The sequence below is a fragment of the Charadrius vociferus genome, unplaced genomic scaffold, assembly GCF_000708025.1.
Source record: "Charadrius vociferus isolate BGI_N301 unplaced genomic scaffold, ASM70802v2 scaffold358, whole genome shotgun sequence".
Taxonomy (NCBI): domain Eukaryota; kingdom Metazoa; phylum Chordata; class Aves; order Charadriiformes; family Charadriidae; genus Charadrius; species Charadrius vociferus.
The window spans coordinates 172,210-184,813 of NW_009649576.1; the positions used below are offsets into that span (position 1 = coordinate 172,210).

Here is a 12,604-nt window from a genome sequence, read left to right on the forward strand (position 1 = left end):
CGGGGAAGGCCGGCGGGGGGGAGCTGGGTCAGGCCTCAGGGTGTTTAAATGGCTTCTTGCTTCGAGACAGGGCTTACCTTAGAAGGCTCTCAGGTTAGACCACCCCAAAGGTCCACCATATAGCAGTAACTTGGGGAAAATACCATATAAAGAGAACACCTAGTTTGTCATAAGCAAGAAAACGTTGATTAAAGGTTTTTTTGTAACTTTTTTAGCGGTGCCTCTTTTGCATCTCTGGTGATACAAGCATACGCACACACACACACCCCCCCCCCATTGGTGCATGCCACAGGTATGTTTTCCCCATCTTGCTGTGCTGCTGGTATTGCAGGGCTCTCCAACACAGCCCTTGATGCAGGAGGTGAGGTTCTCATTTAAACTGGGCCTCCAGCATGATTTAAGACTGTCTTGTGTTTTTCTTCAGTGCAGTGAAAAAGCACTGGCAGTCCAAGTCGGCGATGGAGAAAGAACAATTGTGGGACTGCTTTGTGAATCATGCCAGGTTTTTCTGTGATCAATTTAAACTAGTCTAAGCTGTTCTGTTCTAGAAAGTATCGATCCCAAGGGGTTACCATCACAGGCCAGCGCAAGCTGTTGTGTTGCTGCCCAGCAAACAGGGGAAAAAAGGGTGAGGGATTTCAGCCTAGTCAGTGTCCCTGTCTGGTTTGCTGCACAGAAATTTCTGCCTGTGCAGTAGAGAGAGGTGGCGAGACATGGATTACATGTTGAAGAAGGGGCAAGTTCAGCGAGGGTATTTGTTCATGTCAGTTCAAATTTTATGAAGTTGCCCTTAAGTGGGCATATAAATTACAGGATTGCTGCTGAATTACCACAGGGGAATAGCTGTGTTGTCCTTACTGCTGTGCAGCAGGATTACAAAGTAGTAGTCCTTAAGATTTCTTATTGTGGAAGGGTGTCTTTACCTTTTTAAGAACTGACTTCCAACATATCTTTAAAGTGAAGAACAGAGATGCAGGGAGGAAAAAGAATTTTCGAGTGTTTTGAGTTTCTATTTAAAACTTTATTTAAACTGGGTTATAAACAACATCTTCAAAGTCACATGTCAAGTTCACTGCATAACCAGGAAATAATATTCAGGTCTGCCAGTTGATGGTCCTTCAACTTGCCCACAATATTTTTATGTTTAGAAATCTGAATCTCCAGAAAACAGCAAGGGTAAGCATTCATGGTACTTTTCCAACAGTTGTCTTTTTGTTCTTTTGTTCCTTTATCTTCCTCTCAGAGCTTTCTGTCACAAGCACTTTCCCCCACACATAAAGGTCTCAGCGGAGTCTTGGTGAAGCAACATGCAATTCGAGATCCAGTCAGGCTTTGGAATCTCTTAGGTGAGTCCCGAAGAGCAACTGTACGGGTGGAGGAGGGGTATTCAGTAAGAGTGGTGACTTTTCCTTACCTTTACTGCCTGCATGCCTGGAACTGAAATAAAGTTGTTCTATTCTTGGCTTTGAGAGCTGCGTGCCTTTTACAGGGGTTCTAAGTTTTTGTTTGGTGGCAGGGATGAACAATGGCACCTTTCTGCAAGGAGCTCAGCATGATTAAGTAAGCACTTGAGTCATTAGACCTAAAGGCTAATTTAAAAATTAGCAGGTTTTAAAGTAGACAATCTTTCTGTGCCTCATTAGCAAAGCCTAAGAAGAAAATGTCATTCACCTTTGTCAGAAATCACATCATGTGACCTTGCTGAAAGCCTTGCATTGGAACAAGTTAAAAGGGTATGTTAGAAAATGTTACCTGAGTTCTTAGAGCAAAAAACCACAGAAATGTAAAACAAAAGCAATTGGTCTTCTTGCTACCCTCTTCAAATTGGGAAGATGAGTTTACTGATGCCTTTGAGGTTTGAACAAAACCGGTCACAGTGATCCTGGCCAGCGTGGCGCTGGTGAGCTTGGGCTGCTTTACCTTTGAGAGGTGGTTTTTGGTTTCTTTTGGTTTTTTTTTAAGTTAAAACTATATGCATAATCTCTCAAATGGCAGTGAATCTCCTAGCAGAACTAGCAGGGGACAAGCAGTCCAGTTTCTGGGCTTACTCTTTCCAGAGCCTTCGTGAAAGACCATGGGAAACAGAAGCTGCTGTCCTCAAGTCAGTTTTCCTTCTGAACCTTTTGCATTTTCCTGGCAAAAGAACCTTTGCTTATTGTTTTGTACAGCAACTGTGAGTTTTACTGTTTGTAGCCTTACTTTCTTGGCTTTTATTAGAGTATCCGAACAGCATTTTCTGAGAAATCTGTACGTGCTGGAGTTAAACTCGTTTCCTTTCATAAGCATTTACAGTTCCTAGTGTGGGGCTCTTCTTAACTGAGCATGCCAGCGTTAACTATGGTTTTATGCCTTGGGAAATATGTACATGTTTCAACACTGAAGAAATGTCTTCAAATTATTTTGTTTTCCACATTAAAATGATCTCTGAAGAAAGCCATATTTTGATTGGATTGTCAAAAAAATTTATATTATATAAGGAAACTGAAGGAGTCTGTCCATCCCATTACTCCCTCTGGCTGTCCTGTTTCCTTGGCACACAAAGCTGTGCACTTGGGTGATGTGGAGCTTAGCTTTCTCTGCATTTGGAGCTCATATGTATTTCTGCCGTCCTCAGTCCCCCTCTCTCAGTGTCTCCCGAGGTCTTCTGGTAGTAACTACTTAAATCTGCTTGCCTGCAGGTAGCACTTACTGTTTTACTACTTCAAGCTCTCAAAGGAGTAACCAGAAGAATGGAGGATTCAAAAAGAAATCTCCCCAGGAGGATGAAGGTATGTATGAGTCGAAAAGATATTTAATGAAACAAATTGTGTGTGTGTATGAGGGGTAAGGGTGGACAGCGTGGAAGATGCACCTTAATGCTTCTGTCTCCGAGTACTGTAAACCCGTACCTGTAGCTTACCATCTCTACAACCCTGTGGCTAAGAACAAGTTTGAAGGGGTATTTCGGCTTAATGATGGAAGACTAAGTCTTTAGATGGATCGTGAAACTGATTCTCTTTCTGTGCTGCTTTGCATCCTGTACAAGTAATTTCATTGATGTTTGTCTTAGTTTTGCCGCTTTACAAAGTAGAGTAGTAGTACTTACTGAGGTTTGGACGTTTTGTTGTGGAGCATTTTGGCTTAATAAAGAACTGAATTTAGTTAATGCAAGTTTAAGATGGATTACGGTGGGGTTTTTTTTCTTATTTTGTTTACCTTCATTGTGGATGTGTCTCTAGTGATTTACGGAGCTCAAAGTTAAAAATAGATTCTTTAAAGAGTTCTTAGCTGTGTTACTAATGGCACTTGCTCAGAGTTTTTCTTCTTTTTTTTTAAATCAGTCTTCCTAGATACTGGTTTTTGCATGTCTTACACTGCCTAAGCCCCAGGCATCCTGCTGTACAGGATGAAAATGAATTTTATCTCACTAAATGTGTTCGGGAACTTAGGGATCTATGTGGTATGCCAGATTATGTCAAGAAGTAGAGGAGTGTCCTCTCTGTACCTTAAGCTTAAGGGAGTGGGGAATTTAATGACACTAATGTGGGGTGGGGGGTGCAGGGGAGTAACTTCAGTGTACTAGACAAAAACTTGGTGTAACTCCTGACAGACAGTGTTCTGATCCTTGTAGGAGGCACTGTTATCTCCTACCAGTAGGTTTTCACCAAACATTTTTCAAATATGAGTGGATTTGTGGGTGTCCCTTCAAGTCTTGGTATTGTTGTCAACTTTGTGCTATTTGTAGATTGACAACAGCTGCGTTCCATTTAAAAAGTGTAATTTGACTCTTCCACTTCTGTAAAGAAAATTCTTTGCTCATTTGTGAGTACATGCTCCTGCCCTCCAGCCTCCCAAGAACTGAAGTGCATGCAAAGACTTTCTAGGCTCTGGGTAAGGCATGTTTTCAGACTTTGATGTAGATCTTTAGCTGTGAAGTTCCACAGCTGATGGCATGTCCTCTATCTACAGGCCTGATGGGGCAAAGAAGATTTCAGAAGTGGCCGAGGTGAAGGTCTCATTACTCTGTCTTGTCAGTAATGCTTGCAGAAGCATAACAAAGATCTGATCATTTTCTTCATTTTATGACGTTAGTGGATGCTTGCAGAGGCTGGTGATGTCTTGAGAGAGTTTATGTGGCTATCTGTTGTGCTGCTTATTTCCTGGACACCTTGAGTGTGTCCAGGATAAACCTCCCGTAGTTGGCAGGCTCCAGACCTTTGTACTGTGAGTTGGAAGGCACTTAGTGTCATGTTTAAGTCACACAGATTGTGATATAATTTTATAAATTACAGTATAAACTTTTACCTGGGTGTCATCAGATGACGTAATAGCTTGGCTTTTCCTTTGTTGTGCTTAAACACAGTGTTTGAGTCCTCTTGGACTAACTTTTGAAGTAAAAGCAGTCAGCTGCTGATGACTTTTAGCCTGACTTTGTGTTGTTGTAGCAATCTCTTTAAGGCAAGAGCAGTGGCTTTGCCTGTTTGATCCATTTAACTGGGCTGAAGTCTTCAATGGGATGCAAGTGCAGGTGTCACAGGGTCCTCGTTAAGGAAGTCGGAGCTTAGAGGTTTGGGCCCTCAGTGTTTGCAAGACCACACAGGGTGACTGAGCGCAGCGCCTTAAAGAAGTAGTGTAGCTGTTAAAATTAGTGAACAGTAACATGCCATATTCAGTGGCCTCTCTTCTCCTGTGATTAATGGATAGCTTGACTTTGGGGGGTGGAATGCTACCCCATGTCTCCAGGGGAATGCTCGTCTCTGCAGTAATTATTAAAAAGAGCTCTTCAAACTGTCACTGCAGCCCTTGCAAGATTTTAATCGGAGAGTTCAGATTTGGGGTTAATGGCAAATCATTGCTTCATGGAGGCTTTTTGAGACTAAAAAGCTGGAAGTATTCCCACAGCTGTTGCTTGCAAGTGTCACATTGAGTTACTGGTTCTCATTTACTGAATATTGTGGGGTGGGTTATGGTGCAATATGAATGTTATACTGTAAAGATAGTAATAATTTACATAAGCTTAGAAATAGATTGATTTTGTCCTTAATTAAATGCAGAATAGAGGAAAGCTTTGTGTTGTCTTCTAGCTTTCTAGAAATGGTGTTTTTTCCTGAAATTATTCAGCTGTAGGTTAAAGGTCCTAGACAAGCCCAATTTCTAGAAACTGGAGAAGTTGTTTATGTCACGGTATCTAATGGCCAGCTTTTACCCTGTGGTGATCTTTTTTGTGATAGTATCCTCAGTTTTGTGTGCTTTAGAACATAGTATATGCCTCCTCACTTTGTCTGAAATTTAATACAGAAGAGTGCTTTAGTGATAGTTGACTCTGACATCTCCAGGGAACTTGCATAGCGATAGATGGACACACTTTCTGTCAGTACTCACTTTTTAAGAGTCGTTTCTTTTCTCTATAGATTTTTTTACTTAGAACTTGCTCACCTTTTCAGGATATTGCCCAAACTAAAGCCCTCTATCATTCTATATTTTAATTTTCTTTAATAAGACTACAGTGGATGTCATCCTGCAGCTTTGTGATGAATTGCTTTGTTCTAATAAAGCTGGATCTAGCAGATAGCACAGAAGTGAGGAGACGGCATTGAAGAACAAAGTGGATGGGCTGGACGCAGTGTCTGAGCTTGTCACTGTCTTTTGAAATTATGACCTTATCTGAAAAGCTGCATTGTTTCTATTTAGGAACAAGCCTTTCCTGTTAAATGTGGAGCAGAGCTAGGAAACGAGTGAAAAATGATGCTGTGTATCTGAAGGACAGAGTACTTTTTTTAGCATCTGACTGGGTCATATGTTTGTCCCTTGGTTTTGTTGCAGTGTGTGTAGGGTCTAATTGGTGGCTAGTGATAAATGCTAGTGTCAGAACATTCGTTATGAATTTGCAAATAAATCTAATCTGGGCTGCAGCAGGCAGATGCGCTAACAGTCCAGTGTTGTAGAATTAATTTATTTCTGGGTGTAGAGTAGTATTTATGTATGCCATGTTGCTGTTGATGTTAAATTGTATATCGAGAACAAGTGCTAAATTATATATCAAGAACATCCACATATGACTGGAAAGAGGAGGAGGTATTTGTTGTCCTCTTAACTCAAACACTAGCTAGCAGTTGACATTGAACTGTGCTGTGGCAGTCCGTTGCAGACCACAGAATTTTAAATTTGCCCATGCACTGCAAAATATGTTGGGAGTCTGCAAAAAAGGTTTGGTAGCAAATACTTGAAGTAAACCATCCCTTTTTCTCATGTCATCACTTCAGTATGTCACTAATGTGGTAAAGGGGAGGGAAAGCACATCTAGCATGGAAATCCCTCTTTGATACAGGTCCTCAATGTGGACAAGTTACCAAATTTTTTAAACGTGAGGTTAGTTGTATAGCATGGGAGAAAATCTGTGCAATTTTACTAAGATTAATTTGCACTGTATTTATATGTATAGGTAAAGTACATATGTCTCCTGTGTTATTTCATATTTACTGCAAATCCAGGTATTTTCTTAGGTAGTAGAAGCGTTGTCTTGTTGTCTTGTGATACAGGATGCTGGCAGATCAGGAGCTCGCCAGGAAGCAATTCTCCCTTATAATACTGTACTATGTGATTTTACCAGTGACACTACGACTCCTAATCTTTTCCCATGGGTATGTTAGCAACAACCTGAGGACTAGGCTGTGTAGAGGCTTGTTTTATAGAAGTGGGCTATAGTCATGCTTGGTTTTGTTTTTTAGCAACAAGGGTCTGATGGCTTTATTTGGTCTATATCCATATTAGGCCAGGCAAGTGAGATTTAGTTTCCCAGATTTCAGAATAGAATGACATTTGGTGGGATTGTAATGGGTCTGGAGGACTACGACCATCTGAAGGCTCCTGAACCAGAATTAGACTGCCTTAAAACAGGAAATGCTGATCAGAGCTCTTCAAAATATGTCTGAGATTGCTGTCTATCTTTGTACACAATCAATAACTTTGGGAAGTGAGGGTCTTTCGCTCACTGATGCTTCAATTCCTCCTTTTATTGAAGAAACAATTAAAGCAAACAAGGTGATTCTCCATCATCTCTGTAATCTGTGTACACAGTGCCTCACTACATGGCTTTTGGGGCATTGGAGAACAGCTGAATATAGCCACACTAGTGTGATGCAAGCAGATTTTTTGCTGGCTAGCAGGACGCAAAATTTGCCTCCTTCCAGCCACTGTTAAGTTTACATCCGAGTGCTTGCGCTTTCATAACCAGGCTTTTGACCTGGTGCTGTTTCATATGTACAGCTGAGGCCCTGTGGTCTGACAGTCTAGAAGCCAGGAAGGTCTGGGAATGTCATGCAATCCAAAAAACTGACTCACTTGCGTAACCTTGGGCAAGTCACACAACCTCCTTTGTAAGCCAAGCCGGAAAATTGCCTGTGTAATGCAAGTTAGGTACTGCTTCTGAGTCTAGTCCTTCAGGAGAAACCAAACATGCAACAAAAAACCCCCAGAAGGTACTGTTGTGTTAATCTTTGTCATTTAATTGTCCTGTCTTTGGGTTAGAAAGCTCCACGATTACATGTTCATATCTTTTTTTTTTTTTCTCTGATATCTTTTTTTTTTTTTCCTAAAGGGGGAGGAAAACGCAGGAAAAGGGAAAATCAGATGCATCTTGAACGCTTACGGGCACTCCTCATCATAACCTTCATAGTGCTGATGTTTCGATTCACGGTCAGCGAGAACAGAGAAGGGACCAACATTTCCTGGAACTACTTTGTGAATGAGATGCTGGCAAAGGGGGAGGTCCAGAGAATCGAAGTGGTGCCAGAGAGCGATATTGTAGAAATTTATCTGCACCCAGGAGGAACTCCGCACGGACAAGTCGTGAGTGACTTTCTACGATTGGCATGAATGATCTTAGATTATGCTGTTGAAAAGAATTGAATTCATGAATATATGTTCGGTAAAACACTAGCTGGTAAACTTGCTCTTGGTTAATTTTTCTCTTTCTTGTATTTGAAGTTCAGGAGACTTTTGTTACTCATACCAACCTGGAAACTAAGACTTTTATTTTAAATTGTAAAAATAATTAATAGTGGCCTGGAAGAAAATCCTAAGAGTGTCTAAAAAGCTGGGTAAACTCAGTAGTTTTTTTCTTACCAGTTTGGTGTGATATGTGAGAAGCGTCTAGAAGATTGTAAACTCTTACTTCCAGATCTTGTTTCAAAATTTTTCTCCTATTTGGATTTTAGTTTCAGGTGTTCTGCCAAACTCCATCAGACTTACTAAATCTTACAAAATGGAAACAAAGCAAAGTTTGATCACATGCTTACTTCCAGGAGTTGCCACTAAGAATCGTTACAAACTGGCTTGAGAGATTAAAATACCGTTCCACGTTGTTATGGAAAATACATCCCATTTTGTTCAGTGACTTATGATACACTTGCATACAGCTGGATGAAATTCATTTCTGACAAACATACAGAAACAAGGTCTAAGAAGTCTGAGTGGAGCACAAGACACCTCCTTCCCAATGATGTGGTTTTCCATATATAGTACAAAATTTTACCTGAGCCCAAGGTGTCAGCGTAACTGGGTTTATAATACTGACTCCATCCTCCAGCTTGCCTACAACGTTGTTGCATCTCCTTGCATCTAGAGAGCTGAGATTTAGCTCTTGACTTTTATGCTTTCATAAGGTGATGAAAGACTAGAGGTGTTCCGGACTTCATTTGGAGCCCTGGTGTCAGTTATCTGCTCCTGAGTTATTGATGTAGTAACATAAGGCTAACTTTTATGAGTTGTCAGTGTTGTGCATTGCTGTATCCTTACGCTACAGTACTTATATGCCGCTCTTGATTGCACGTCCCCAGAATGTTACCCTGTTGTACACAATGCGGGTGGCAAACATTGACAAGTTTGAAGAGAAGCTGAGAGCTGCGGAGGATGAGCTGAATATTGATGAGAAAGAGAGAATCCCCGTTTCCTACAAACATCCTGGCTTTTATGGAAAGTATGATGTATATTTGTGCTTACTGTTTTTCTTATATTGGTGACAACATCCCTCACTTGAAGAGTAAAGTCCCTTTCACTAAACGTTGTTGTTATAAATATAGAAGAAAAAAAGTGGTCCCAGTTTTGGAGCAGTTAGTCCATCTTTCAGAAATAGGCATGCTCTAGATGTACCTTTAATGTTTTAAAATTAAGGCTCCCAAAGAGGTGTCTGCATGCAGCAGATCAAAATGTTTCGGGTCAGTGTTAGCAAGTCTGAGGAAAGTCCGTGTGAGTTGCTGCGTGTTCTTGCACAGCTGAGCACTTTTTGTCCTTATAATGAATTATTCACGTGCAGAGTGTGATAGAAATCCTGACTCAACAAGTGATGTTACACCCTGATCTGTGGAGAATGCTGGTGGTGCAGCAAGCCTTCCCCTGTTAAAATGCTTTGAGGAAGGCCTCCGGTGGTTGTTCAGTCTGTAAAAATAAACACCTAGTTTTGGCCTGCTTCTCCAACAGCTGTAGATCAGAGAACAGCCTGCGCTGGTGCTCACTCCAGCTGTGAGCCACATACTGAGCAGAGCAGCTTTGATGCCCACATACAAAATCTCAGTGAGAGGAGTACTTCTATTAAACTTACCACCCTTTGTTACCTGAAACCAAGATCCTTTGCTTAAAAAAAGAAAAAATAATGCTCAAAGCTTTTAATTCTGAAATAAGCTCTAATGAGTGAGAAGAGGGAGGATCTGTCAAAAGACTGTAGGGCACTGGCTAGGCTTTATTCTGTGCTTTCATATGATGTACTAATGTTTTGTAGTCATTAGCTGCTGATGTGGCTGATTTCTGTCTTCTGTTAAAACCGGCAGCTTGTTTTTGAAAAACAGGATTTATGGGGTCCAGAGCACAAAACAGACCTGTGAAGCTTACTGACGGTACTATTGAACGAGTCCACCTCCATCACTGATGGCTGTTACAGTGATGTAGAAAGATGCTTTCCAGAAGTGTGGGGAAAGACTCCAGCATTTGGAGAGCTCTCAACTAACTGCTTATTCTAAAGTACTGAGAGGTGTAGTGCAGAAGTCCCGTCTGCTAAGTAAAGAAATCCCGATTCCTGACAACAGATAGCATGATGTTGTTACGGTTATCTGCCAGGATGGCCTGATCACCTGCTTATGCACCATGCAGAGCACGTCATCTGCTCGTAGTAGCTCATAGGGTTTGGAGCACAGTGGCTTTCCCACTGGAGGTGGGGATGGCTAGTGTGTGTAATTCTTCCTCCCAGACACCTTACCAAAATGTAAAACAAAAGTCATGTTCATGTATGAATGGATATCTGGACTGGATTTTGTCTAGTTACTTGTTCTCTGAACAGTATTTGCTCATTTTTAATACATGGTTTATATGAAGGTAGACTTTTTTAATTGATCATGCAGTATGAGACCTTTAATTGAAATTCAGAACTTGCCAATTTTTTCAAACTCGTGTATAACAGGAAGAGTAGACTGAACAGTTAGTCAGCCACAAACACAAGCTGCTTCCCCTGCCCCTGAAAAGAGGTTATTTTTTTAAGAGATATTATGGGGTCTGAAGACTCTCGGGAGACTTGATAAATGTCTGGAGATTTCAGAGTCTCGGTCTGAAGTTTGAACCTGTGAGGTGCAGAGCGCTTGCAGCTTGGATTGTTTACTCTGAGATGTGGGCACTTGATGTGTTTCAGAATTAATCCTTCTTGCATGGTTGACAAATTGAAGGTGACTTTCAGTTTCCAGTGTTGCCTAAGATCTCTCACCGAGAAGGAACAAATGCAGCTGGGTATATAGCACATGCTGGTCCCCTTGCTTCAGGAAATCATCCCTCTGTGAGAGATAGAACACACATTTCAAGTTTAAAGATAAGACACAGAAGTGTGGTAAGACCAGATGATTTCACAGGCATGTGAAGCAGAACAGGGTCCCACAAATACCAACCTGTCGTCTGACTTAGGATCATTTGTCCTGCTATTGAAAGCATTCTTTGTTTAGTGCTTACAGGATATTTGTCTTCAGTGTGTTTGTCTCATAACTATATTAGACCTGCAGTGCTATCTTTGCTCCACACCTCCCTCCTAATGCAGCTGGCATTGCAGAGGATCCAGGAAAATGATGGTGTTGGTTGCTGTAGCGCTTCCTTCTGACATAAAGGACTTCTGAGACACTTGATCAGGGAGGGCCAAGCAGACGAGGTGGAACAGTCTCTTAATGGGAGACCTGCAGTGGGATTTCTGCCAGGATTAGGGGAGTTGGAATCTCCCTAGTGTTGCCAGACGCAGGTCTTCTGCAGTCAGCTTCCTTTGGGTGGACTGCCAGCCTCACCAGATTCTGCTCCAGGTGTCATTTGACTGCCTGAAGGTCCTATTTGTTTTATGAGTAGAAATGCCTCTGAAGGGGATGATGAGGTCAAATTTCTTCCACAGCTGTAAGCAGTATTTGCCAGTGTCCTCTGTTTAACTTTTTAGGTTATGTAATTGTTGGGGGTTTTGGTTTTTATATATATATAAAAACCTGTAAAGGTTCCATTTTCTTAGTAATATCTGCCCATTGGTGCACTTGTAGCCTAAATGTCAGGACCTTTAAAATAGTGGAAATAGCTATGTTGAGTAATATTTACCAAGTTGCGGCCAAACACTTCAATTTGTACCTGTCTCGTTTTTTATCCTTTAGTGATATCATTTCCCTGATAGTGACACTTGTGGCTGTGTCCATGTTGTGGAGCATCTTCCGCCTTATTAGGGTTGCAAGCCGGGTAGGAGGATTCAACGCCTTTGTAAGTATCCTGGATCTTGATGTTGTTTTGCAGCCTGTGGGTAGTCTTGTCTCCTGCTGGCCTAATCTCCTCCCCTTTCCCCAGCAAAGTCAATGCAGAGTGAGAATTAACTGGTGCCAGGGACTCTCCAGTCTTGACACATCTTGCATCTTTTCCTGTCCTGATCATCTGACTAGATTGTACAGTTACTGGCCTTAGCTGAGGCCCTTTCTTTCCCCAATGGCAGGAAGGGCTGAGCTCAGTGAATTTGCAGTCCAGTTTGCTCTGCTGTTTTCAAAGCTTGTTAATGAGTTGCAGCTGCAGATGGTGTTTTTCACTGGGTCCTGCCAATATGCCTCCCATACAGCCAGAAGTAGGAATTGCTGCTTTCTGCAAAATGAGTTCTCAATTTATAAAATATGTTCAGATTCTGGATTTCATTATGTGTTGGCCTGTTCCGCTCATGCCACATGCCTCACTTGCAACATCAGTCAAATCTCCTCCTCCCCTCTTCCACCCTTGCTTGGATCAGCTGATGAAACTCTGTAGAAATCAGCCTGGGGTGCACTGCCATTGACCGCAGGGATTTGGGGATAAAAATGTGGTGAATTCAGTCCCCTGTTAGACTTCCCACTCAATCTCCTCTGCAGTTCTCGTCTGGCTTTGGGGTTCTCTTCACACAAAGGGATGCAGCGGCTCAGAGGAGAAGAATATTTTAAAGAAGTGTTGAGTAATGAGGGCCTTAAGGACTAGATTGTGTCCTAGCATAAGTGGGGACAACTAGGCCTTGCGTGTTTAACTTTTCATTTGGATAAGCTGATGTTTCTGAGGCCTGAGAAGCTATAAACTTTCTTCTCAAAGGAAAAAAAAAAAAAAAACCAAGTAG

General features: G+C 41.7%; 1 protein-coding gene across 1 annotated transcript in view; it reads left to right on the forward strand.

Annotated features, from left to right (window-relative positions):
• Positions 1–1,186: 1,186 nt before the first annotated feature.
• SPG7 (spastic paraplegia 7 (pure and complicated autosomal recessive)) overlaps positions 1,187–12,604 on the forward strand; it is a 30,908-nt gene continuing 19,490 nt past the window's right edge. The window contains exons 1-5 of the mRNA XM_009890337.1: positions 1,187–1,346; positions 2,679–2,768; positions 7,577–7,827; positions 8,817–8,956; positions 11,637–11,739. Coding sequence (XP_009888639.1) covers positions 1,187–1,346; positions 2,679–2,768; positions 7,577–7,827; positions 8,817–8,956; positions 11,637–11,739 — 744 coding nt within the window. The remainder of the gene's footprint in view (positions 1,347–2,678; positions 2,769–7,576; positions 7,828–8,816; positions 8,957–11,636; positions 11,740–12,604) is intronic.